The sequence below is a fragment of the Echeneis naucrates genome, chromosome 23, assembly GCF_900963305.1.
Source record: "Echeneis naucrates chromosome 23, fEcheNa1.1, whole genome shotgun sequence".
Lineage (NCBI taxonomy): Eukaryota > Metazoa > Chordata > Actinopteri > Carangiformes > Echeneidae > Echeneis > Echeneis naucrates.
Genome location: NC_042533.1, coordinates 15,150,654 through 15,178,609, shown reverse-complemented (window position 1 = coordinate 15,178,609; position 27,956 = coordinate 15,150,654). Strand labels below are relative to the sequence as shown.

The window sequence follows — 27,956 nt, the reverse complement described above, 5'->3', positions numbered from 1 at the left end:
GGGAAAGGATGCGGGCAGCAGATAATGAGAAGCCGCATCACTAAGAGCATCACATGGCAGGAGATTACCGTCCCTGGCGATGATGACAGCGCGTTGTGGAGGTTTATCTATATTCTTATTTATTTATATGGCATTTGAAGCGGCGGTGTGATTCGTTGTGCGGGTTTGTTGTCTACTCTGGCTCTCTGGCTCAGAGGGCCGAGGGGGGGAGTGGGGCGATGGCTGCCGGTGGAGCGGGATGCGGGGACACGGTGGAGCAATGCCGGGCCGAAGTGGAGCGCCTGACTCGGGAGCTGGCGGAGGCAAATCGCGAGAAAATTCGGGCGGCGGAATGTGGGCTGGTGGTTCTGGAGGAGAACCAGAGTCTGAAGCAGCAGTACGCCGACCTGGAGGCCGAGCAGGAGGCGCTGAGGCTGGAGCTTGAGCAGCTGCAGGAGGTGGGCTCAGCAGGGGTATGGCTCGTCACTCGACAAGTAAAACAGTTATGATTCATAAGAAGTAGGCCTAATGCTATTGATGGCTTAGATGGACGCTTCCTTACGAAATCTAGTCTACAATCTTTACATTTTATTATATATTTTATTAATATCCATGCACATGTGCTCAGTGTACTGTAATAAAACACATTGGATACACGTTTTTAGGTTTCACCTGCTGAAAAGCTAACAATAAAGAGGCCCAAATCATTACTGTGAGACAGGTATGCAGCAAATGTTTAGTCTGTAATCTGTGATGAATTAACCTTACATCTCTGTGAGTGCATTTCCATAAGGACATATTATTGCTAAGACTTGATGTCCTATTTTTATGTAGTGTTTGTGTCCTCTGGTGCCATTGTTGATGTTTTTTTTTTTGTTTGTTTGTTTGTTCGTTTTAAATATATTTTTTCCTGTGTTTAAATGACATAAACATATGGTCCTTACTAAAATTGAAGTGTCACTTAAAAGTGAATTAAAATACCACTCAGTCCAAATTAAGTAAGATGCCACTCATTGTGATTGATACCATGAGTGTGACCTACAAAGAACTTGATTCAATTTAGCCCATGGGACAGCACAACCAGCTCTCAGCACAACACCAATATTTCACCTTACAAAGGTATTGATGATGAATGTTGGTATATTAGTATCCACTCAGCAGAGTCATAACTACATTTAAATTCATATTCAGTCATGTCTCAGGGCACTAACTGTAAGTCTCTTGTTACTGTACTATCTGAACCAGCCGGTCTCTAACTGTGAATGAAAACTGTCTTCAGCATGCCAGGAAGTCTACAAGTATAGTGGAATTTGAGAGTTTTTCCACAGAACATCCAACGTCATACACCAGCTTAAAGCCATGCTAATGTGAGTGGAATCTTTGAGCCATAATCATAAAACAATGAGCTAAAAGAGCTGTGCTAACTTAGTAGAAATAAAGCAAAAATAAAGCTGACTGTGCAGTTATAACCTCTTGTGGTACAACTTAAACAGGGCACCATTTGTTGGCTCCTGGTAATGCAATGGCGATTGGCCAAAAACTGACTAAACTACTAATATGAAAGATATTCATTTTAAATGATAGCTTTGTTTAATTTTAAAGTTAATCTCAGGGCACCGGCCTAAAAGGGAAACAATAGCCAGATCCCCAATTCAGTCTCATAAAATACTATTTATTTGGATCTCTGACTATAATCAACTTAGAAACTACAGTCAAATTACCATGTTAAAGTAGAATGATTCTTAGGTTTGCAAAGAAGAGGTTGGCAATATTCTTTCTTTTGCAACATCAAATAGGCCTGCATTTGTGTCAAAGAAGATTTTTTATAAAGTAGCAAACACACTGGTACTATTCTAATATGGGCTATATACATGTATGTATGCTCTTGTGTGTGTATGCGTGTGAACAAATGGCAAACAATGAAACTACAAAAAAGATAGCTGTTGGGGCCACATCTCTCATATGGTCCTTTGTTAAGCTGAAATCATTCCCAGGTGCCAGGGTAAAAAGGGGGAGGTTAGTTGCAGGCAGGTTGAGTGATGTGCTAGAGCATGTGTGAACATACAACAGTCAGCATCAACTCCCGGTGTGGCTAACCAAAAACCTAAACACCTAGAAGGAAGCCTTATAAAGAAAGTAAACAAATCTACATTTGCTTGTATAAACGTTAACAGTCCTGCTCTGTTGTTTGTGCAGGGGACCTTCAAATTTACAAGGAGAAAATTACAAAATGTAAAAAAAATTAACCTCAATCTTCAAGAGCTGAAGCAGCAGTCTTTATTTGATCAGCAGTCAAAGCCAAAGTTTTATCGCTAAACCCAACAGCCTTTTCCCTAACAGGCTGTTATTGACCACATGACATACATGCAGCATATAAACACCTTGCAAAATTGGCTTATTAGTTACCAATACTAATACTAATACCAGTATTACACAGCGGAGAAGTTAACTTTCACTCCATGAAAGAAGATTCTACTTATCTTATACTGATCATATCATTCTGCAGTTCCAATTATATGGACAAAATCCTAGATAACGTTCCATGAAAAAGGCTGAGAATACCCAAATATGATAAGAACCAAACCGTGACATGAAGAAGACTGAGACAGTGCACCACCAACACTGCAGCTCTGTGGGATAAAAGTGGTTCAAGGAAGTAAATCAATCAAATCAATAAGGTCAAGGCTCATTGATGCAGTTAGGAATGGACTGTGTGACCTGATCCAACAGAAGAGCTACTGTGGCTCAAACAGCTAAAAAAGTTAATGCTGCTTCTGGTAGAAAGCTGTCAGAACAGAGGGCATTACGGTCTGTTGTGTATGGGGCTATGTAGCCACAGATGAGTCATGGTGTCCATTCTGGCCCCTATGCACCACCAAAACCTCCTACAGTGGACATCTGACCATCAGACCTGGACTACAGAGCAATAGAAGAAGGTAGTCTGATTAGACGGATGAGGTTTTCTTTTATTTCATCTTTGCAACTTTTGCCTGGAGAAGAAATGGCACCAGGATGCATCATGAGCTAGATAGATACTTTATTGATTTCCAAGAGAAATTCACATAAGAAGGGAAGAGGACCAACAGGTGGAGACAATAGGCACCTTTACATGCACAGTTAAGTAAAGCTATGGCTATAGCTCAATAAATGCTTCTCATCTGACTTCTGTCCTTGTCCCCGTATACATGCATGAGAGTGAAATCGATTTATTTGAAGAAATCATGTCGCCTCTGCCACGATAGGTGGCGATATGCACTCTTTCGGCTTGTGGGTAATAGGCCACTCCCGATTGACCTATGACATCACACACTACAACAGAGGTGGAAAGAAAAAAAGACCAGTGGGCTAGCAAGTTAGTTTCGTGTATCTGTCCAAAAATGAGCTTTTGCTGCAGTCTTTGCCATGTTCAACCTGTTAGCAGTTAGCCGGCTTATTTTGTCTAACCTCCTACGTTTGCGTTTATGTTTTAAATGTCGTTTGACTTGCGGGTCATAGCTTAGAGTGAAACTTAAAAAACATGCGCAGATCACCTCCTCCAGCTCCAGTCTGACTGTCCATATACATGCAGCAGCAGATCGACTTTCAATCTCATTATCTTGGTGTGTTAGTCCAACAATTTTAAGTTTGATTTCAGTCGAGCTAGCGGGTTTACACATACTTTAAAAGTCCAGTTTTGGTCAGACTAAAGCAATAATTCGGTTTTTCAGGTGTCATGTAAACGTGCTTAGTGCGATGCTTTTGACAATGTTCTGCTGGGAAACCTTTGGTCCTTCATCTGTGTGGATATTACTTCAACCTGGTTCAGACCAGGTCTAGTATTCTTTCTTGTCAGTGTCCTCATTCATCAGAATAATGCTCACTGTCTCATTTCAATGACAGTTGAGGAATGGTTAAAGGAAGGGCAACCAGTCCAAGGTATTGACTTTACTCCAAAATCCCCAGATCTCAATCCAGTTCAGCATCTGTGGGATATGCTGGACCAACAAGTCCAGATCGAAGGATTGCCCAGCCTAACAACTTCCAGGACTTAAAGGATCTGCCACTAAGCTCCTGGTCCTGATACCACAGCTCACCTTCAGAGGTCTAGAGAAGAACGGCCGTTGATGAGTCATGACTGTTTTGGGAATAAATCCTTGAAGAATTTTTTATATTTTCTCGCAAAATATAGCAGTCTTAACACAATCTTAACAAAAACCCCATTTGGTGCAACTGCTGTTTCAACAGCTACTGATCCCTAATTTAAAATTTGCCCTTCAGAAGCAGTTGTTTCTGAAGCTCAGCAGATATATCAGCTCTCCCTGTTAGAGACTGGATGCACTACTGTATATAAGGCCACTGAGAGCAAATATAAAATTATTTAAAGTGTTTTATAAATGATTCACTGTAGCATACTTTCAACACAGAAGTGAGTGGTTGACAGGGACATTACTATTTTATAGACATGGATACAACTCAAGACCCTCGCGCAGCTTACTGTCTGTGTAGCTATTCTGTCATTCTCTTTTGTTATTGGACACTCTTTCTGTTCTGTTTAGGTTCCTTTATTTTTTTTATGATATATCAGTAATGTATTAAAAAGACATGCTTGTTAATACAGTCACAACTCCTGCATCTAAGCAAAATCTCTTGACAGCACTGTCTCATGATGGCAGTTTCTATACTGGCATTTTGAATCTATGAAAAATGTCCCCAAAGGAATAATAAAGTATTATAATTCTAATTTCTAAATTTTACAGTGAAAGTGTAGCAAACTACCACAGACTAGAATCAAACCTGAGATTTTCGAGAAGTGGGGAGGATTTGTGTTTTCAATGTGTCTTCATACATTCAGTCGTTGTTGTTTGTTATCTAATCGGGTAACATGGACTCGCTGGGTTAATCTAATAATGGCAGGCTCTGCAGCTGGAGGAAACCTCAGATAGCTCCATGACTGGGCTCTGAAGAGCTAGACATAGTTCGCTGCTAATTAACAGGACACTGATTTCTATGGTGAGCTTTATTGCAAGTCTGTGCGTGGTTGAATTACACCCAGGTTGGATACATAGAAGAGCTACAGTGGTGAAGAAACTTACAGTGATCCAATATGATGTATAGTGGTCACATAGCATGACAGCTCCCCATCTTCAGTGAAACTAGCATTAAAGGAAAAGTTTTGAAGAAAACTGAAATCATGTGACCTTAGCACGGTCATTTTATTGCTAAGATTAGCCTTTTACTTCTGATGGTTGTGTTTAGGCCTCAACCATCATAAAGTGCTGACGTTCATGAGGGAATCATAATAAAATCAATATAGAAATATACTGACTTTTTGCTAAGGGAACCAAGGTGATAATGACTTCAGGATTGGCTGACAAATATATATATGCCCCCCCTGCATAACTCTGTTAGCAGGTTGCTCTGCATGATAGTGTCAATCACATGGTTACAATGGCTGAAAGATAATCCTGCTTTACTGTCTTTTTCTCAGACTTCTGCTTAATCAGATCCAGCCAATCTTCCATTCCTAATCTCAATCCCAAATTACTTTTTCATCAACTGCAACAAGAAGAGCTGAATGTTTTCCTTTGGTACTCATTGTGATGTATGTGGATTCCACCTTAGAATGGCAGTGGGAGGGATTTGTTAATGTGTGTGGCAGTGTGATAAACACTGCAGAGAAAGCATCAGTGCAGCTGCTGAGGCTAAAAACAGAACAGGACCAAATGCCCCTAAGGGATTCTTTATTACGCCCCTGTGATGTCACACTGTCAAATTGATCCCTTTGTCCAGGGCTTGTCCTTTCCGTACACTGACTCCTCGCTGGCTTACCAGGTGTCAGGATGCAGGAGTTGCAAAATCCTGTTTGTCTGTTGATACAAAAGAAAAAAAGTGGTGGCAAAAAGAATCATTGTAATGTGATTAAGTTTCACAGTGAAATCTATATGCCATAAAAATCATTCTAATCATCTAATGTGCTGCAGAAATGCGATACAAGTTGCTGGTCTGTTTTGATGCTATAGTTTCTAGTTGTGTTTATTGGATTGTGTTATCTATGTTTGATTGTGTTCACCCCTGCACTCTGCTTCAGATGTCAGGTTTTTACATCTGCACTGTTATAGATGAGATAGCCACAAGCTCAAGTACAGAAGCATTTAACAACAGACGGGGTGTCTGAAAGATGCATGTTTGCATATGCACAGGCACACATACACAGTGAATTATTCAGTATTAGGTCATGGTGATTTTATGGGGGTTCCTGGACAGAAGTGCTCCATTTTAAAATTTTTGTCAGTGAATTTAGGTTTTTAAACTTTCCAGACTCACATTAAAACTTCTATGTTTTTCCAACCTTTTTTGTTTTTTCTTATAAAATTTTCCATTCTAAAAATGTCACCATGTGCTCCCTATTTTCAAAATAAGCTCAACCCCAACTAACTGTATGTCACTCAATAAAGACTGCTTTCTATTAGGAGAGACTAACTCATTAAACAAGAAAAAAACTGTCATTGCTTCTTTCTTATTTTGTAACAGAAAACATTTAAACAATAATAACCAAAGAAAACATAAGTAACAAGTAAGTAATAAGAAATCAGTTCCAAAGCCTCCAGCTCTAAATATCTTATTGTCCATGTCCCTCTGTCTTTATTCTCTCACTACAATAGTGAGGCCTCTGAAGGTGGCACTCTGATTGGCTGTGACATCACCCAATAGAAGAGTCAACTCAAGTGATTTGAAAATTAAGAAGTAAGTTAGAAAAGAACCTGCAGGTTTGTCAAATTTATTTGGAAGAGAAAATTTGGTAAAACTTATTATGGTGTGTTGTACCTGCAGACCTAATAAGTCTAACTTATAGAAATGGATTTTTGAGTGAGATGTTCAGAAGTGACAATTGAATGTAAAAATATATGGAGGAAAATTGCTATTGACTCAGTTTAAAATCAAACAACATCATATCTTATTTGACTCTTGATATGTCAGACTAATGTTTTACTGAAACTGCCTACTCTGAGTATTGGTTCATTTTCATCAGGGTGGTGTTTGCACAGGTTGGCAGATATGTTATCTGTATTTTCTGATATCCTGTGCAAAGAAAATCTGCTACATCTCTGAGCCCAGGTATCAGGTATCTTTAATTAACATCTCAGGGTTAAACCTTCAATTTTTTCTGATGTTTAAAAAATTATAGAAAGTGATGTATTTGGTTGTCTCTACTAAAGTAGATAATCTGATTCCAAGCCAGAGTGGAGATATGCTCTCTCCACCTGGTCCCCGATCTACTCCGGGGCTGCCTCTCAGCTGGTCGTGCCTGGAACATCTCCCAAGGGAGGCGCCCAGGAGGCATCCTGACCAGATGGCTCCAGTGGCTCCTCTCAATGCAAAGGAGCAGCGACTCTGCTCTGAGCACCTCACCCTCTCTAAGGAAGAAGCCAGCCACTGTTCTGAGGAAGCTCATTTCAGTCAAATAATCCAAAAATAGCCTTTTCTAAATGGAAGTATAGCCATCACTTTTCCCTCCAAGAAATTAAAGTAACATGGAATTGTGAAATGCACATTATTATGCCCTGGACAAAAGTGCCTCTCCACGTCGATGGCAAGTAATTCAGACTTACTCAAACATCTTATAATTGAACATGCACATGTATTTTAAGTTCCGTAACGAATTTTGTTACTTTTTTGGAGAAGTAATTGTCACTAGCTACTTTTTTAAAGTAACTTGCCAAACACTGATAATAAACTTTGCAGTTATCATCACATATGACCTCATTCTCACCATTTTTTCTTGCCATCCTGCTCCTGTCTTTGTGTTTTGGAGGTAGATTAAAAAGGACTTTGTTCTCCCACGTCTGAAGTGTTTAAATGGATGTTGATCCATGTGTCTTAGAGCTGTTCACACACATAACAGCTAATGTGGAGAGAGAGGACATAGGAAAAGGTCCTTTCCACCAAATGAAGGCTATAATTCTTATTTCCTTCTGACTCTCAGTATGAAATCCAATAACACATTAGGCCTTGGTTTCACTGTTTCCAAACAGTGGTGCCACTGTGCAGTATCTTCATGACACAATGCACAAATAATATATTCCAAGAAGTACATTTGTTGGAAGCAAACCGTTTTTGTTTCAAATATATTTAGCTGGATCAGATGGCTGTCACATGTACATGAATGATTAAAGGTATCTGGCTGACTTCATCACAAGAGCTGCTCTTCATGCACAAAGATTTCGAATGTTTTTTTTTTTTCAAGGTCACGGTTATTTTTGTATCTATATATATTTTATAGTTATAGTCCCTCTGCAGATCACTGAGAATACTGTAGACCTACCAAATGCAGTCCAATAACAGATGTGGACACAGCTCTATTTACATTTGGGTTGTGCACACCTACATGTTCACATCGAATGATGATTTCCCGACTAGGCACTGACTGAGTGACACAAATTTGTTATAAATAACAAAAATCCTGTTAATATTTAGGATCCATTAAAGCAATGCCACTTGTTTCCCATTGGTTGTAAAGACAGATCTTATTGTATTCAAACCTGTGTGAAAATGTCCTATATTTAAGTGACTAAATACTTTTCTTAATTTCCCATACGTTATGCATGTTCTGCATACAGACCCGACTCTCAGCTCAGAGTAGTCGTGCGCTATAAAGTCACTGTGATGTCTCCCACAGCAACACTAAGCCTGGAACAGTTTTATGGTAAGCTGCTGCATTAGTATGCTGACAGAGCAGCTGAGTGAAGACACAAGACAAATGGACTGAGAGAAATCAGTTCAATACATTGAAAGAGGAGTGAAGGGAGGTGAAATTGTTGAGCGAAAAGTTGGGTCATAATGAAGTTAAGTGTATTTTTGTGGGTGTTTTTACATGAATTAATACGATTCCTCCCTGTTATCAGTTTTATTCCTGTCTTTTTGCGTGTGTCCCATTACAGTGGTAGAAGCACACTGTTCACTCTGATTCTGTTTCACTGTCTCTCCTTGGTTGTTTTGTCCTTGCCTCTTCCAGACTCAGACAGGATGACATAATAGAGTTGGCAGGAAAGCACTGTGTCAAATTACTAGGAGACTGGCCCCCCAGACATCACCTCCACCGTGATCTTAGCTGTTTTCATATTTTTCTCCAACATAAATTTACCATTTACAAATGCTTTGTAAATATACAGTAGAGGAATGACATCCACTAGCCTCGAGGAAAAGCTGTTTTTTGATGTGTTTTGCCATGAATTTCTGCCCATATACCTGATCCAGTGGAGCTAGTGTACAGTTTATCAGAGCCTAAAATGAAAACAGCTCCCTGTTGCTGCTGATGAGGATACTGAGACTGAACCAGAAAACCAAGACAATAAACTCAAAGAGGCAAAAAATATCTCCATAGCGATGATCTATACATATTTAGTTTGTTGTACTCATGAAAACTTGCATTCTGCTACATTTATGTTATAACTGACATCAGATGCGTCAGGACACACTTCCATAAGTCGATCCAGTAAATTCACTTGCTGTCCAGTGTTTGAAGTGAGACGTCAGAACAGCTTATGGTTCACTTCTTGTGTTTGTCTGTTTTTTAATTGTAGTAATTTACATTTTAAAGAGGTAGATATCTTATTTATATATTATTTCACCAGATATTAACCCCAGGTTATGTAATCCTATTATTTTTACTCAGTACTTTTGCACATGATTTTTTGAATGATTGACATCTACTTGCTTACATACTCTCCAACATTGCCAATCTGCTGCAATATTTGCTTTTTGAGAAATATTTGGGGTGTGGTCAAAAACCAATGAGATGTTTTCATCCAAAGGCTCTGTTCTGTTCCAGGCATTTGGCCAGGCCTACTCTACCCAGCGTAAAGTGGCAGAGGATGGGGAGACTAATGAGGAGACACTGCTGCAGGAGTCTGCCAGCAAAGAAGCTTACTACATGGGCCGCCTCCTGGAGCTCCAGGCAGAACTGAAGCACAGCCGGGCCACAGCCTCCAACACCCAGGCTGACAATGAGCATCTGAGCACTGTGCTGCAGGAGCTAAGAGAGGTACAGTACAACATTTGGGGATAGTTGTGTCATTTTCATTGACCTTATTTTGTGACACATGTTTTATGGGACATTTCCTTATGCTTGAGATTAAAAAAGTAGAAATCAATCAATAAATAAATGCAAACTAACCAGAAGGTGTCATTTCAGACAAAGAAAGAACACGAAGGGGGAATGCAGGTTTAGCTCCTTTTGTTCTCTCTCAGCAGAGTAATGAGATGTTGGAGCTGCAGCGCAGCCGGATGAGAGAGGAGATCAGAGAGTACAAGTTTCGAGAGTCACGGTTACTCCAGGACTACACTGAGCTGGAGGAGGAGAACATTTCTCTGCAGAAACTGGTGTCAACACTGAAACAGAATCAGGTACAGAGGTCAAACCCTGGAATGATATCGTCTGCCACGTCACAGGAATTCTACTGACATTAGATGATTATACAGTGGCACTGTAGGTACACATCTAGTGTTGATATTATTTACAATAACAACATTTTGAAGCGTAAGCGCACATAATTCAGCCTAGCTTGGAAAATAGAAATGTGCAAAGCTCTATGATTATTGTGGTTCCCTCAGACATTTCATGGGCATCCATGTTTTTTATTTTATTTTACTTTTTTATTTCTTTTAACAATTTAATTTTAAAATGCATTTAAAAATCACTTGGATCGATTTGGCTTCAACGGAAGATAATTTTTTGCGTTTTCATCTGGAATGGCCATCTGTTGCCCAGCGATTCAGCAAGCAAATTATACTTAAAATATACTTGTCTTAATATTTTTCAAATTGGACATTCACAAAATGACAACTATTTCGCTTTTGTATCCTCAGGGACAGGGAGCAGTCACAAAGATATTTAATGCCAAAATGTTGAGAATTTGAAAATTTCACACCAACACCATCCACATCATTTCAGCCAAGATGAAATATACAGGAAGAGAAAACAAGTTGAAAGGCAATATATAATGAAAATAAAACTTTTTCTTATAGCTAAAGTGAGGCACAAGATTTACATGCAGTCAAATATTGTTCTATCCCCTGTCTCTGGTCTAGGTAGAGTATGAAGGACTGAAGCATGAGATCAAGGTACTGGAGGAGGAAACAGAGCTCCTCAACACCCAGTTAAAAGATGCACTGAGATTGAAGGAGATCGCACATGGTCAGCTGGAGGAGGCTCTGGAGTCTCTGAAGAGTGAGCGTGAGCAGAAGAACCACCTGCGTAGGGAGCTGGTCCACCACCTCAGCATGTGTGATGTGGCTTACACCGGTAGTGCCCACTTGACATTCACCTCTGCCCCACCAAGTGGCACTGCGACCCCAACAACTCTGCTCTCCCCAAGCACAGAAGAGCAGGCAAGGTGATGTAGCACACTTAAAATGATAAGTGGAAATGTATTTTTGTGACTCTTGCAAATAGTCAACACTGTTTTAGACTAAATGTATTTATATTTGAATAATCTGCTTTACCAAAGATGTTTTGATTTAAGTCACTAAAACCTTCAACTTATTTTCTCCCAATACTTCAATAGCATTTTTTTCAATCACAAATGACTAAGTAAATAGCGAATGCTACGCAGGAGGAAAGAGTGAATCTATGGGGGGGACTCTTTTCAGGAGTGGATAAGGAAAAACAACAGCAGTAAAGTCTTTTTCACATTCAAACTAGACCACTGCATTTAAGTAGGTTTGTGGTAGGTTTGGTGGACAGTGGTTATAGAGAGGCATGAGGCCATAGCAGAGCAGGGAGATTCTTTGGTATCCTGGACCCCCTATAAGGAGAAAATGCTGGTAGAAGGTGAGCCTAAGGTGAGCACTGAGGAAAAGTTGGTGTGAGACAATACAAAAACCTTAACAAAAGATATACTGGTCATAGAGGTGCGATTGTGACAGTCTGTGACACAATTTGGGCTCAGAGTTAGGTCAAGTACTGTACCAGCTTTGTGACTGGGAGGGCAGACATGTTTCAACTCAGAATGTATGCTGGACAGGGATGATCTTGAATTGTCTAAGTTGAGTTTCACAGCACAGAGGATGAGTATTGGATAGTAATTTTAAGGAATATAAAACAGTGTGACTAGATGAGTCACAAAACCACTATTTTGTCCTGGTGGATGGTAGATAGCGTAGAGAGTGGTTACCATGACAGCATGGTATGCTAATGTGAAGTGTTTTTTTGGAGGCAACAGGTAAGCAAGCTGTCCCACTTCCTCCCCTGGTGTGATGGGAGGGACAATGTGTCGTTAATTGAAAAGTGCAGCTGAGTAACAGTGTTTTGGTCCCAGTCTCAGTGCGCACAAGAAGTTCAAGCTGATATGAATGGGCTTGGCACACTTCCTGAAAGTTCTTTTCTTGGCTTTAAAGGTCTACTCTACCATTATCTGCCAGATGTAATGGCCACCTCCAGGGCGGAGAAGGAGCAGGGACAGCTGCAGGGCCAATGGCCAGGGCCAATGGAGAGTGCCGAGGTCTGGGTCGAAAAACTGAGGGCAAATCAGCATTGGACCTCTACAGTGAGATGAACCTGACTGAGATCCAGAAGCTCAAACAGCACATCATGACAGTGAGTGGGTTCTTTGATCACTTCTGCAAACAGAGGCTTGAATCACAGCATGACAGTGTTGGAAACAAAGTGAACAGGCAATGTAACCACTATGTGGAGTCTCTGTAGAGTTTTCCGAGGGAGCAGTCTCCAAAATCCAAAAGTGATTCCAAAATTCCAAAATTTGATGGACATTTTTTCTGTGATAATCAGACAAACACACAACTGCTTTATTCTTCAATATTATTGTTTTATAACGGTAGTAGAATTTATCAGCTGACTTACAAAAAAAGACTTTTGAATAATTGAATGGAAAGCCATTCCAACATGCCATATCCCCACTGCATAAAACCTTTTGTCACTTACCTTTTCTACTTCCTCCACACACCCACACTTTTCTTTTTCCAGTTCTTTTTCCTCATGCATTTTCAAACTTAGTGAATGAGTTAATGCTCAAATCACTACAAAGCTCGATATAGTGTGTATAGGCACTTGGTGTATGTGTGTATGAGTGCTTCTGTATCAGTTCCTTCTGGTGTAATTTCATCCATCTCTGCTGTCTGCTGCCTTTTTGATAGGCTGGGCTGCAGGAAGAGCTTATTTATATTTCTGCTGATACACAACACTATTGACTAGGTCCCAGCAGATTGGAGGCTTTCATTGCTGCTCCTGCTGTTGCTCATTTTATATTAATAAATCCCCTTTTGTGTGACCTTTTGTTTCCTTCCAACCAGTAGAATTTCAATCCAGTTACAGACTGTCATCAGGTGATGTGTATGGGCAAAGAAGCTGGCAATGTCTGATGTAGTTTTTATGGGTCAGTTTATGTAAAAAAAAATTCTAGTCCAAGTTATTAAACTGATGTGCTTTTGTGTTAAATGTTGTGCCACAGTCAAACATATACTTTGTGTATATACACTGAGCAACCATTAATTTGTACAGGTAGTTGTTCTTCCTGCATGAGACTCCACCTTCCGCACCTCCACTGGTGCCTCCTTTGGTTAGCTGCAGGGTTTCTTTAGGAGCTGCTTGCACTCCTTGTCTGGTCCAACAAATTTGCAGTACGGCCCCCTGAAGCCCCAAGTCCCTGAGCAGACACATTGTTGTGGCTCCAACAAAGCCTCTTCCTCCAGCCTCCACCAATTAGAGTCTCACGTTCCATTCTCAGTCCCTACACTCCATGTCCAGGTCTGCATATTTTACTCTATTCCTTTCAGGGGCCTAAATCCATTCTCCCATGGCAGTGTGAGCTTGAGAAGTGCAAATCTTCCAGTTATCCATTAACCATAATCCATTAACATGGCCTGCCTAATTTGGTGAAGTGCCTACTTTTTCCACCAAAGAGTCCTGGCCCATCAAGAGCTGGGCTCCTTTAGATGTCAGAAAAAGCAGAAGCAGTGGCACCTAGCCCAAGATATTAGTATAGGGTCCTTTAAGTCCTGGAAGTTGTGCTGTGAAGCCTCCTCAGATCTTAACTTGTTGGTACAGCTCATTGTTCATTTGTTCCTTGACCCATTCCTGAGCTGTTGTTACAGTGTGGCAGGGAGCATTATCCTGCTAAAAGACCAAACTGTATCCAAATTCCCCACATGTATTGGAAGTCTGATCCATGGAGGCTCCAACTCACAACTTGCAGGACTACTAAGATTTGCTTATAAAATCTTGTTCCAGATACCACAGCTCACCTTTAGAGATCTCGAGGTGTCTACACCTCAACAGCTCAGGGCTTATATTTGTATGTATTTCTATAGCAGGTACCCCTTACAGTTACCTCACCGCAACACCTTTGGTGTATCCTGTTTGTGTTTAACAATGATCAGTGATGATGCCATGAAGCCAGCAGGTAAATACCAGTGTCATTGCCATCTACACTTCCCATACATGCGATCATTCTGCGCATCTCATTTCACCTGCTCTTCAACAGGTTTTCTGGTTTGCATTGTTGTTTGGTTACATCACACTCTGCCTTTGGGAATTAATACATATCATCCACATGCTTCCCCCTCTAGGTGGAACATGAGAAAGTAACACTAATGACAACCCTTCAGGAGTCCCAGACTCAGCTTCAACACACCCAGGGGGCCCTGACTGAACAGTATGAAAAGGCCCTTCGCCTTAGCCAGAAAGTAACTGCCCTCCGCCTTGCACATAACACCGCAAACAGCAGTATCCTTCCTCAGGTCAATCCGGAGGCACTGATGGAGCTAGGCAGAGACGAGGAGGAGGCTGGAGAGGAAGGAACTGAGGACAATAAGAGTGAGACTTTGAACAAAAGTCAAGTGTTTTCATACCAAACACCGGGTCTGGAGATCCTACAGTGCAAGTACCGTGTGGCTGTGACAGAGGTGGTAGAGCTAAAGGCAGAGGTGAAAGGGTTACGTGAAAGGCTGGCTCACCATGGGGAGGGAGCAGGGGAGGATAAATCAAAGAGGAACAATCGGCTCCAGAAGATGGAGAGGCAGATTGCCTCATTGGAGAAGAGCTGTCGGGAGGGACGTGAGAAGGTAACCATGGTAAACTGCCTCTGTTTGTATACAGTGACAGATACATTAATGATAAATGAAGCTTCCCCTCTTCCCTCAGATTTCTAGTTTGGAGTTGGAGTTGCAAGCAGCTCAGTCGGCAGCCAATGAGAGCCAGGGAGCTTTGTTTGCAGCTCAAGATGAGTTGGTGATGCTGAGCGAGGAACTTGCACAGCTCTACCATCATGTCTGTCTGTGCAACAATGAGACGCCCAACCGAGTCATGCTGGACTACTACAGGTCTGACTTTTATTTTGTCAGTGGGAAGGTTTCTCAGAAGTGGGAAGGTTTCTCATTCATAGATAAAATCTAAATTCATTCCACATCCATAATTTTGGATTATCATGTCTGATTGTTGATTTAAAATGAGTCCTGCTCCAGGTTTACTATTTTCATCCAAAGAAAAGAGATGGATTGACTTTCAGTTATAAAAGTGACAAGCACAAATGTTGAAATAGACATGCAAATTAGTAAAGATCATCCAGAGAAAACAATGTAAATGAATAAAAAAGTTTTTTGTACTTGAAGTTTAAGTTAAGTTAAGTTTTCATTTTGAGTGAATCTGAATAACAAGTTGAAGTAATTCACTTGTATCTCTTCAGACTATTGTCCTCTGAATTTCTCTTCTTTGATATAATTTTAAGATCAGCTGCAGCTTCACTGACAGAACTTTTTGTCAATGCATGTGCTGGGCCTTTTTTTTTTTGCGAATTATAGTCTTGTCTACATGTTTGCTTTTGCCTTTGAAGCTGATTCATAGTGATGCTATATGATATTTCAATTGGACTGCGCACTCGTGCATTGATAGACCAAAGCAATAGGTGCCTGATGATTTTGGACTGTGCTGGTGGAAAACATGCAGCTCAAACACAGTGGACTTCATCAAGATGCAAAGCTGTGCTTGCCTTGAATGTGCCAAAAGTATCCTTGTCTGAAACTACTGTTTCACTGAGAATTGGGATAAAATCAAACATCACCCTCCAAGATGCAATTCAGAGAAGTTTCATTGAAATTCGGAGGACTATTTGGAAAAGGCCGATTCAGGTCACTCAAACCTTATTTGGACATTTGTGATCACGCTGGCATCAGAGTATTAATAGTACAAGAAAGGACAAGACAGGCTCAAACATATCTGATTATCAAAATACCTGCTGGAGATACCTCTAATATGTGTCAAAGGCTGAGTTGATGAGTTGATGGACTCTGTTTCTTCTTGTAGACAAGGTAGAGGACTCAGGGGCCTGAGTGCCAGTCTCAAAGCCATGTCTTCAGACAACAGCAAAGTACTCCTCACACCACGCCTTTCCAGGCGGCTTGCCGCTGTTGCTTCAACAACCTCAACTCCCGGGGAGTCGCGGAGCCCCTCAGATTCTCCGTCCAAAGAGCCCCTGTCTAGGGAGAGTGGAGGGGAGGAGAAGGATGGTGAAAGAGAGGGCCTCCAGATGCCATCTGAGCAGAGCCTAATGGCCTGTACACCTCCAACCCGGTCACCCAGTATCAGTGCCTCTTCATCTTCATCGTCATCATCATCGCCTGCCATGGAGCCAGCTGGTGAACTGCGCAAGGAGCCCATGAATATCTACAATCTCAATGCCATAATCAGAGACCAGGTACAGTGTAATGCTTGTGTTGGTGTTTGGAGAATTCCCTTTGTCTTTACCTTACTCTCTCTTCACAGTCATCTTCAACAACCACAAAAGGATAATTTTTCATTTTCTATTGCTAACCTCAGTCAGCTCTCTCTCTTTTTTCATGTCTAATACTTGGTGCCTTTCTACTAGTCTTTTTTCATATTGTAGCTTGTTTTTATCAGCTGTTTACCATAATTCCTTTTCCTTTTCCTCCTTTCCTCTCCTCTCTTCCATTAGCCCACAGTTCCAACTCTCTCTCTTTAGCCAAATTCAGCTCTCCCTGTCCTTACCATATGTCCCTTCACCTCTCCTTTCCTCCCCTAGGTGAAACACCTCCAGCGAGCAGTAGACAGGTCTTTGCAACTGTCCAGACAGAGAGCAGCAGCCCGTGAACTCGCTCCTCTTCTGGACAAGGACAAGGAAAGCTGCATGGAGGAGATCTTGAAGCTCAAGTCTCTGCTCAGCACCAAAAGAGAGCAAATAGCCACCCTAAGATTGGTGCTCAAGGCTAATAAACAGGTACAGAAGTGGCAGACATATTCATAGATGCTAAACTACAGGAAATACATGTTCTACAGGCTAGAATATTTCCCAAAAACTTTAGTAGTATATATGATTGAAGACTCCTTTATACAGTGTGATTTTCGGCTGCCCAAGGCAAAACGTTAACAAATATTTTTTTGTCATCAACATCAGAATATGGCAATAAATGCAGAATGTGCTTGATAAAATAATGAAAAAGCTCGGAGTAAAAGGAAATCATCTTTGCTCACAATCTCCAATCAATCCCTCCATCCACCTGGGCTTCTAATGTTAATGTTTCCAATAGGGAAATGAATATACACTGGCATTACTTGCCGCTGACAATATAGTGATGTTATCCCCATGAAAAAAATTGTTTATTTATTTATTAGAATCTTGGTATTACTTTATTCGTGTGCATCTACTGTGTATTGCAAACCAAATATTTGCACAACCATGTTAAGAGGCAAAGGCTAAATTCAAAAACCATGAATCCAACACAATCCCTAGTCCTAGGTTAATGATGATACCTTTAAGGAATTAGATCAGCACTTAATGAGCCAAGCAGCCTACACATGCTCATTAAATGACTGTCTTGAATTGCTCTTTCCAAGGTCACATCAATACAGATCCTAGAGTCACATGCTTTCATCCATCAAAAAATACTCACTAGCGGATATAACAGTTCTGATTACTTTCACTTGCTGTGGATTTTCAAAAATTGCAAAGTATACTCTTGCTTACTGCACTAAAGATGAACTTGAACAACATATTTGGACAGTGAATATTTTTGGGTCATCAAAGGAAGAGTGATGGGAATTAGAAATGTAAGAAAGGAAACTGAATGTAAATGAGTATAGTAAGTAAATTGTGTGTGTGTTTCATCCAGACGGCAGAGGTGGCTTTGGCCAACCTTAAGAGTAAGTATGAAGCAGAGAAGTCCATGGTGACTGACACCATGATGAAGCTTAGGAACGAGCTGAAGGCACTGAAGGAGGATGCAGCCACTTTCTCGTCTCTGCGAGCCATGTTTGCTACCAGGTCAGACACCAAACACAGCCAAAATAAGCATGGCATAATAAAGATCCCTTTATTTATTAGCGCATTAATGTTGAAATTCTCCTATCAATATCTTAGTACGTATAAATGAAATGGTCTCCCATTCAATTGGCATTTTGGAAAGTATGCTTACTGACTTTAATGTTGTTAGAGAAGAAGATTAATGGTGTTCTTGGGGCATCGTCTATTCTGGAGAAACATCTTTAAGACCGTCTCTTTCATTTTGTTTCTTGTTCAATGAATTGAAACCTTACTCTCATCAGGTGTGATGAGTATGTGACTCAGCTAGATGAGATGCAGAGACAGCTGGCTGCAGCAGAGGATGAGAAGAAGACTCTGAACTCCCTCCTTCGGATGGCAATCCAGCAGAAACTGGCCCTTACCCAGCGCCTGGAGGATTTGGCTTTTGATCAAGAGCAGACCCACCGTACCCGTGTCGGCAGGCTGACTCGTGGAAAGACTAGCAACCCCAAAGTAAGTGCCCCTCCCTCGGCTTTGGCCTCTGACTCAACCTTAGGCTCCATTTCAGCTTTGTCCTCTGGCAGCGTCCCCGTTTCTGGCCTTACTAGTCCTACATCTATCGTTCCTGATGATCCCATTGTGCCCCTTAGCCCATCGATGGTGGGTGCAGCTGCTGCAGCTCTGGCTTCAGCTTTTACCTCCCCTACCTCACACACAACTCCTTGCAGTCAGTCATCACCAGTGACCACCTCACCGCCTAACCCTATAGTGCCAGAGTGCCCGCCATCTTTGGATGCCCCATCCACTCTCTCGGCGAGGACCCCACCCTCAACCCCTCAGAGGCTCGCTCACTCTCAGTGGACCCTGGGAGTGCGAACATTTGTGGGTGACTCCCACAGTTTCAATGTTAACATCTCTCCAACTCTTCCCCGTGCTATGGGCCTTTCAAGGCACTACACACAGACCTCTCCCCCATCCACAACCACCACCAGGCCCACCCAACCAGGATCGGCCCCCTCCTCTCCCTACCGGTCCCCTAATCTTGGGGTCAGGCGGTCTACATGGAGCCCATCACCTCGAACTCGGCCCCTTTCTAGCCTCACACGCTCCTCTGTCCTTTATACTCCTTCCTCATCTTTACCTTGCTCCTCCTTGAACTCCCCTTCTTCTTCCCATAGCTATTCTTCTGCCTATTACAGCTCCTCTCCTGCTTTTACTCCCTCTAGCTCCTACCTCACCTCTACCACGGGCACCTCCTACAGCCATTCCACCCACTACACACCCCTTTATCCCAGATACTACAGTTCTTATCGGCCCCGCCACTGATCCTCCTTACTATAAATACTTTTCCATAACCATTTTCAGTCATTCTGATCAGGCTCCTTATTGAAACTCAAAACTGCAACTTCCATCATGCCTCTTTTTTTCACCTAGGACATTTGGGGCTCACAGAGAGGAGAACTGGGGGGTTTGTTGTTCCCCAGTCACTGTTTTCCTGTGCCTAAGCTTTGGCTAATGGGTTCTGAATGTTCACTGACTTTGCTCAGGGATTTGACATAAGGAGCACAAGCGCCTTCCTTTTATTCTGAGACTGCTGATTGGTCCACAGGAGGGTGTTAAAAGGAAACTTTTTAATTGGAATTTTTAGTGTTTAGGTTCTTAAGGTTGAGACCACACATGCATGAAGTGAGTCATTCAGATATTGACTTTCATGAGGGCCATGATGCACTAAATAATGTCCTTTAGATTCATTGTAATATCCACTCTGTTTTAAATAGTACTGTCTCATATACTGCATACTTTTGGAGGCTTAAGGATTCAGTATGGTTTAAATGAACTAGGTTCTCAAAGTGTTGTCCAAACATGTCTTAAGTGTTTAAATTTTGGATGTGGATAAGGCGCGACAAACTCGTCATTGTCAAGATGGGTGTTGGTTTCCAACATCGGTGCATCTCAGATTCTTGCCAAGGGTTGCTGCCATTTTTCCGACTACGGCCTGGGACACCCTACCTGCGTGAGCAGCGTGGCATTTGTAGATTCAGACTCATGCCCACATTGAAAATGACCTATGCAGAGTCATATAGACATCATACCATCCATAATCCATAATGCATATCGACGTCGCAGTCATATAACGTCTGGTGTGTTTCAAAATAAAAGTCCAATTATATATTACAAAATTATTTATTTGTATATTTATTTTTATTTATTTATTATTTTATTGTTACATTTTCACACACTTAATCAAATTTAATTTTATTACGTTACATATTCTATTTATGATGACCATTATAAGAGGAAAACACAATGTAGAAGCAGGGTAAACCCAGGAACAGTGCGCAGCAGGCAGCCTGTGTTTATACCAAAGCATGGTTTCACGCGACGCACACGCACTGCTCAGGTACACGGAGGCAGCGTGTCCCAGGCGTTAAAGTTCAGCAGTTGTCCCTCATTAGCACCGCCCAGTGGTTTGTTCTTACAGCCATGTACACAGCTATGCATGTTATAGTTTTGATGCCCTTATTCTGCAGATGTCCTTCCCCTTCCATATGAAAATTGTATCTAGGAGAGGTGTAGGCTGGAGAGAGGGCTGTGAAGGAGAAGGAAAAGGCGGAGTGGCAAGCACTGGAGCATGGCATCTGGAACAGGTTGAGGTGTGTCTCAGTAGTCTGGTTGCTTCCTCCTCATGTTTCATTACGACATAGGCACAAGTAGACCCACTATTAAAAGCATTGATTAAATATGTGACAGAAAAGAAAAACAATTTATGGGAATTCTCAATAACCCAGTGATGTATCATAAGTGGTTCTTGATATAGCAATTTGGCACATTTTCAATTAGAAACTTTTTGAATTGAAATAACACAACAAAACCATGTGATCAAAACATAGTGTATCAATGTGACCACTTTCCCTAATGTCTATGTCTGCACTTTGACATGAAGAGGAAGTGATCAAAGACACACCTTCAGAGCTGACTAACTATTACACCAACGATGTAGCACCCTCTTGTGCCTCTGAGGTCATTTGGAGAGTTTTGTCCAGCAATACAGAATGAATGTATTCAGGTTATATGTAGGTTTGTTCATGGCATTACACCAAACTCAGGGAATGATAAACACTTCATTTGACCCAGAATCACCAAACTAAAATGACTGGGAACATCACAATTTTCTTTTTCTGCAAGAATATGCCTCCCAGGTTAAACAGAACCCAAGGTTTGAGTTTGATTCAAGGAGATCATTTGGGAGCACTTGCTTTACATCTTACAATAGAAAACCAATGTTATTGAGGTTTCATCTAGGTGTCCAGTACCAAGATGAGTGTCAGGTGTGGAAATAATAGGAAAACTGTAGCAGTTGTTAGCCATTACTCATTGCTCAAGATATTACCATATATAAAAGGGCTGAGGAAGCAAAAGCATAAAGTTAGTTAGTAATGCCCAATTAATAAAAAAAATCCACTGGTTCCTTTGTTGCTCTTTCCAATGAATTATGAATTTGATTGGTGACAGAAAATTCTCTATCATCCCTGAGTGGGATGTACAACAAGTGGGTGGGCATAAACACTTTCACTGGCGCCAAAGGTCTTGAACTTATCTTGGTACTCGAGTTGCAATTGATGTTGGTCTTCGTGTTTAAATTGAGATGACAAGCAATCTTTCTTGTTGACAAACACACACCATATCTAAGGTCCCACCAGTTCAGCACATGATAGCGCACCCCCTGTGTCTGTGTGCGCCTTATAGAGTTGTTATACAGTACCACACTGTGTAGCCAACTGACATGTACCCACTCTGGCTGACTGTCTTTTTCTGAATGTAAAACCTTTTAATATGCACACTTTATTTTTCTTTTCCACATTTGCACCTCCGGCTAAAGTGCTATTTTTTAAATTTATTTTGTTTTTTTGTTGATCTAAAATTGTTCTCACTTTGGTGGAAAATTACTGAGTTGTCAGATAATACTTGTCACTGTCAGAGGATATTTTTTGTCTGGTAGCTGTCCTGACAGCCCATGTCCCCTTCAAGCACACTTTCCCTTTTCCTTCTCTCCATCACTGGAACTTTTAAATGGCAATCATTTTCTGTCTTACAGCTTTGCACTGCTGTCCTGTCCAATACTGTAAATGGATGCATGTTCATGCCTACAAGAAAAACATTTCTAAATATGCAACATGGGGCAAAATCATATTTGACAGGCACCTTTAATTTTACAGTTGATTGGCCGCATTGCTCAACCTATATCCTTTCACTGTTTTCCCTACCAAAACCATCTGTGTCTGCTACATGATTTTTAAGATGCAAATGGCAGTACTGCTCTATCAGTCTTTTCTTAATTGTACATTTTGAAAGAAGTATCAGCATAGATTGTGTTGGGATTGAATGTTCGCCCTTCCCTTATCTATAGTATGGTAATAGTCAACACTAGTGCTGACTCAAGTCAATGGGACATCGACACAACCTCCATTACAGGACCAAACTGGTGTTTCACTTGTTTACACAATCAGTGCAGATTATGTACTTCTCTTCTTGTCACTTGCTAAAGAGAGCTGTTTGATTTTGAATAGTTTTTCATTCGTCTCAGTTACTTGTTTTCACTCATTTCACACTATGGGAAGAGATCTGATTGAGAATCCTTATGTCTCATATAATGCTAGTGAACCCTGCATCCCATTTTCACTTCCAGACCAAGTATATACCTGCAAAAATCATCCTTGAGCCAATTGTTAATTTACCTTTGCCTCTTGTGGCTGAAATCCACAGTGTATTACAGCAATTATGTTGAATAAAATGTTTATCACCTACAGTGTATTTGGGGAGCCATTTCTTCTAAGGAAATTTAATAATTTTTTTTGCATGTCACACTACTAAAACATACTATAATGTGATAATATCATACCTCATATTGTAGGTTACTATTATCATGTGCTGAGTTTCCTTAATTAATGTTATGAGATGCTAATTGGTCTAAAATGGCCACATTTCTCAGGAGATAATGACAGAAAATAATTTCAGTATTTATCTTATTTCCACATAGTAGTAAAATAAAAAAATTTGACTTGAAAGGTTAGAAAAACCAAAATATAAAAGCCTATGTTAGGACTGTGACAATTATCGGCAGAAATGTTTATGGTTTTTATAAATTGAGGCCACAGTAATTTATTGATAAAAACTAACACAACCTTGCCCATGTGGAATTGGTTTCATTGGACAAATTTATTCAAAAAAAGATGATACCTCAAGTGGGTTATTATCTTTCAGGCACATATTTACTTTAACTATACTGTGCTGCAGGATTATCACTGAAATAGACTAAATTTATTACCATTTACTGTGGTTTATTTACCTTCATTCACATCTCATCTAAATGGAGAGAAATGGACTCAGCATGAAGGAATATTAGGATGTGGTGTTGGTGTTTGGTGTATTTTGGCTGAGGTTAAAGAAGGAACCCAATGTCATCTCCTCTCTGTGATGCCCCCTCTTGGTCAAACAGACAACAGCACATTTACTCACTGACACACAAACACTTCCTATTTGACCAACTAAATTTCTTATAGGTCAGTTTAATAACTGACAGTTAGAAGTCTGTCAAATGTTATTTTCTGCCCCATGATTGGAAACCAGTTTCATTCAAATGCTGTTTCAGAGGAATCTCTGTGGATCTGATTTGAGGTTTAGTGGCTAGCTTTGCTTTATTTTGATTGGTATACTGATACCTGCGGCCATCTGAATTGAATGATAAAGTTAGACATTATCCCTGGATTAAATAAATGTTACTTAGGCTCAAAGCCAGATTTTACAATGTATAAGAAATTTGTTTAGTTAAACATGTAATAATTTTCCTTATAATACTCTGCTGTTGATAGTAGGGGGCAGAACCAAAGAAGAGCAGGTCTTCAAAATGCAAGTTTTAGAAAAACAGCATAAAAAGGTAGTTTTAAAAATGTGGCAGTCGCTCTTCCGCTCTAGTTTGACAGTCAAATATCTTCTAGAGCATAATTTTTAAAAGGCAGCTATACTTACCAGATAACCAAGAGACCTTTGCAAATCAAGGTTACATCATTGACATGTGAACAGTGAACAATATCTTTGCTAGGCATCTTCTGTGTCCTGATCTATTGATGTGTTAACATTCAATAGTATCGCATAGTGCCAAATCTTGTAAACAATGAATTGAAAATAAATCTTGTGGCCATAAATGTTGTACATAGAATAAAAGTAACAAAGATTAACTAAAAGAACACAAAAAAATCTGTCCTACTCAACAGAGTACAAATATTAGCCTGCCATCTTGTAGTTGTGCCCTTCAGGAGATGACACATTATACTTTAGAAGTTCAGAATGCCATGGTGAAATATATCTCACAGCTTTTGTTGGAACATTTAAAAAAAACCTCTGAAACACATAGCGAATAGTAAAAATCAATATATAACATATTTTAAACTTGCTTGGCCATGCAAACTGTAGCTAATCCTTTGAGCCTCTGCAGGCTGACCTGAGGTACCTGAGGTATCAGCTGAGCTGGCTGTGGTCAGTCCAAATGCGTGAGGAGGAAAGGAATGGCTGAATGTTGTGTACCTTTACCCTCCTAAGTCCCTGCATATGAGGGCATTACATTTTGCATTCTCTGTGCCAGTATACTAAATTTTGCTTAACTTAGACCTGTTAACCTCATTTGTGGACACTTGTGTCTATCATCTTGCGGTTGCCAAAGCACATTTCAATGATCAGTGGTACAATCAAGATCGTCAACTATTCTCAACAACATTCATACCAAATCAAAGAATTTGATCTCAGGAGGTTAAGACACTAGGGTAACAGTTGATGGCATAAAGAATAATGAGACATTATCCAGTAACAAGGCAGTTCCTGCTGTTAGAATAAAGTCATTTCCAAGAAATGCCCGTCTTGCTAAAACTCCTAAACTCATGCGTACTGTAGGCAAAACCTCTAAGCTAAGTGCAGACATAGACTGTTAAATGTAATACCACTGAATATGTCCAATGTCTGTTTGCTTTCTGACCAATTTATATGCATGTGTAAATACCAAGTATTTTGCAGCTTTAATTGTCCAGTGTTATGTAAATATTATTCAAACTATCTATGAATTAATACTATGTGTCTTGTATTTTGTCATTCAGCGGTTGATAATCACATTTATATTCTTCCACAAGTCGAATATTTTATTTGTAATTTCCTTTTGTAGCTTTACCATATATGGCATATTTAGGTTATATAGTCCTTCAACATAGCAATATCTCATCTCACTCTTAAACTCACTTTCCATCAAAATGCTGAATGAAAACACATTTTAGTCATACTGATGTCAGGTAAGTGTTGGGGCCTGAAATTCCTTCCGTGGAAAACCTTTATTATTGCAAGTGTTTACTGATATACCATTGTTTTGTGTCCATCTAACAGTGTCAGTTTCTTGCAGATTGTCACTAGTCTTCTGCCACAGTGCCATTCCTTGTACCCTCCCCGCAGCTGAGGGTTATTGCTCAACTTTGTTGACAGGTAACAGCAACATCACTTTCACAAACATACAGTCACCTGCCAAGTCTAGCAGCAAGTTTTGAATTTCCCTCTCCAAATCCTCTCACTAAAGTCACAAATTGTACCAAATTCTTTGCTTTAAAGAGACCCAAATAATTAAACCGATATTAACATTTTTAATTTAAGGACTTAATTTTACAATGAAAAGGGATAAAGGAATAATGTTAAACAAAAGTACGAGAATGGTGGACTAAAGGAGTTTATATTAAGGACCCATTTGGGTGTGTTAAATGAGGCTTTCAAAGAAGTCTCACATACTGTGAATTCCCTATGTGTATATACCCATATTAAGGTGGTATACATGTGGGGTTCTTGTAAATTACACTGTTGGTTTTTTTGACAGTGGGATAGTAACAATCATGTCAGTCTCTTGGTGAGTCACCTACCACTTTGTTCCAGGCTGAGTAGTCTGAACTATTGGTTTTATTGCCACCAAACCTGAATGGAAATAAACATTTGAGGATAAATCCTAATGACTTTTGCCTGACCTCTAGTGTCACTATGATTGGTCAGGTTAAATTAACCCTGAACAATTAGAGAGGTTGCCATGGAATTCAGAAAGACCTTCATGTTCTATTCAAGATGAATTTACTTAGGTGATCCTCTGACTTATCATCTTGTGCCATTGATCCAAAGTAAAATGATGAAGATTATGGCTACTTCCAATTACCTTAGTCACCATTGTACACAAATACAGGCCCATAAAACCTATGACAAAACTATAGACTCACCTGTTTTCTGTTTTTAGTCACCATCACTGTTTACTGATATTATGTGGGGTAGTGATTAGGCAAGTAAAGAAGTCCATCCATTGATTAGCTGTACTGCCTGACCTTGCTTGCCCAGTTGGATGAAAGTAGGTTCATGAATTGTATGGGGTTGACAATTAGAGAGAAGCATCCATTCTAATTAATTTTTCACAACTTTGGGCAAGTTTGAGTCACCAAACCACCTAACCTGTATGTCTTTGGACTGTTGGAGGAAGCTGGAGTACCTGTAGAGACCTGACACAGACCCTCTGCTATGAGCCAGCACTGCTAATCACTGCACAACCGTGAAGCATATGGAAGTGTATTGATGACAGAAGCATCGGGGGATATGCTGATCATATGTAAATCAAACTACATATGAATATGTGTGATAGCGGTTTCCTTTGATTCCTCTTCTTCCATCTCTAACAAAGCAGAAATACCAGTACAAATATTTTTGAACATTAAGTTTACATTTTCTTAATTTAGCAGCTCTCATAATATTCCTCTGTTACATGTATAGGCCAAGCCATGATCTGTTACCTGGCAGGCTGCCATTCGTTATATCCACACTGGACACCTTTGTGTAACATTTGAGCTTCACCATGATCTGTGTCCTTTGTTCTCAGCAACAGTGTGTGGATGAATGTTCCTTGATTCACCTCCAGTGCATGGGTTGATGAGTCTCAAAATGTGTTTCTGTATATTTCAACATAAGTTAGCCCTTTAATAGAATATGTGCCACCATCTGTTTCATTTTTCAATACTTCAAAGATTACACTTTTTTTAACCTTTAGTGTGAAGCATTACAGTGTTTTATTTTAGTTTTTTCAGATGAATGTTTCAGATGTTTCAGATGTCTCCTGAAAGAGAAGCACAAGTTGAAAAAAAAAAAAAAAACACATTCCAAAACCTGTTTTGTGTGATGTTAGCATTAACTTGCTGCACAGTTCTACAGGACCTACTTGCCTCTTTGTTTTGTTGACAACCTCGGATCCACCGACAACAGTGAGCTCTGTTCTTTCCCTGCACTCACATGAAAAGGATTTTGGTATTGCCTTATTAATGAACTTTAGTTGACTTTGGGTTCTAAAATCTGGATCCCTCAGTCTCAAATTGGGCTTTTAAAGCTCTGATCAGGCTCTGGGCCGAAGCTATTTAAGGTATTTCAAGGGGATTATTTAGGACAGCTGTAAATGGGGAACACTACTCACCTCATGACACAGCACGCACTTCAATCCTGCAACAATTTTAACTTGTCTCTGAGGATCCAGCTGAATACTTGAAGTGATAAAAAAGGAAAATATTTGATACCCCTGATTTACTAAGTGTAATTTTCCCTGGAAGTGCCCCTGTGAATAACAGATGAATGAACATGAATCTGCAATATTTCTGTTTAAATAAAAAATCTGCCATTCAA

At 40.3% G+C, this 27,956-nt stretch overlaps 1 protein-coding gene across 4 annotated transcripts; it reads left to right on the top strand.

Annotated features, from left to right (window-relative positions):
• Positions 1-218: 218 nt before the first annotated feature.
• On the top strand, positions 219-27,956 carry LOC115037031 (protein bicaudal D homolog 1-like). 4 transcript variants are annotated; one of them, XM_029495492.1, is made up of 13 exons: positions 219-437; positions 9,788-10,000; positions 10,210-10,362; positions 11,047-11,351; positions 12,355-12,553; positions 14,542-15,036; positions 15,116-15,294; positions 16,274-16,664; positions 17,010-17,204; positions 18,097-18,248; positions 18,530-18,740; positions 25,669-25,748; positions 26,773-27,956. In XM_029495492.1, the coding sequence occupies exons 1-12, from the start codon at positions 219-221 to the stop codon at positions 25,720-25,722; spliced, it is 2,766 nt and encodes a 921-aa protein (XP_029351352.1). In that variant the 3' UTR covers positions 25,723-25,748; positions 26,773-27,956. The 4 variants fall into 4 exon arrangements, with proteins under 4 accessions (XP_029351352.1, XP_029351350.1, XP_029351351.1 ...); XM_029495490.1 differs by lacking the exons at positions 25,669-25,748; positions 26,773-27,956 and having other exon boundaries at positions 12,379-12,553; positions 18,530-23,062; XM_029495491.1 differs by lacking the exons at positions 25,669-25,748; positions 26,773-27,956 and having other exon boundaries at positions 14,713-15,036; positions 18,530-23,062.

What these genes read in the sequence shown, in the direction of transcription:
- LOC115037031 (XM_029495489.1), top strand. Translation starts at nt 219, where the DNA reads ATGGCTGCCGGTGGAGCGGGATGCGGGGACACGGTGGAGCAATGCCGG. An exon ending in AGCTTGAGCAGCTGCAGGAG is followed by an intron (nt 438 to 9,787) that starts GTGGGCTCAGCA and finishes GTTCTGTTCCAG; the next exon opens with GCATTTGGCCAGGCCTACTC. An exon ending in AGCACAGAAGAGCAGGCAAG is followed by an intron (nt 11,352 to 12,354) that starts GTGATGTAGCAC and finishes TTGGCTTTAAAG; the next exon opens with GTCTACTCTACCATTATCTG.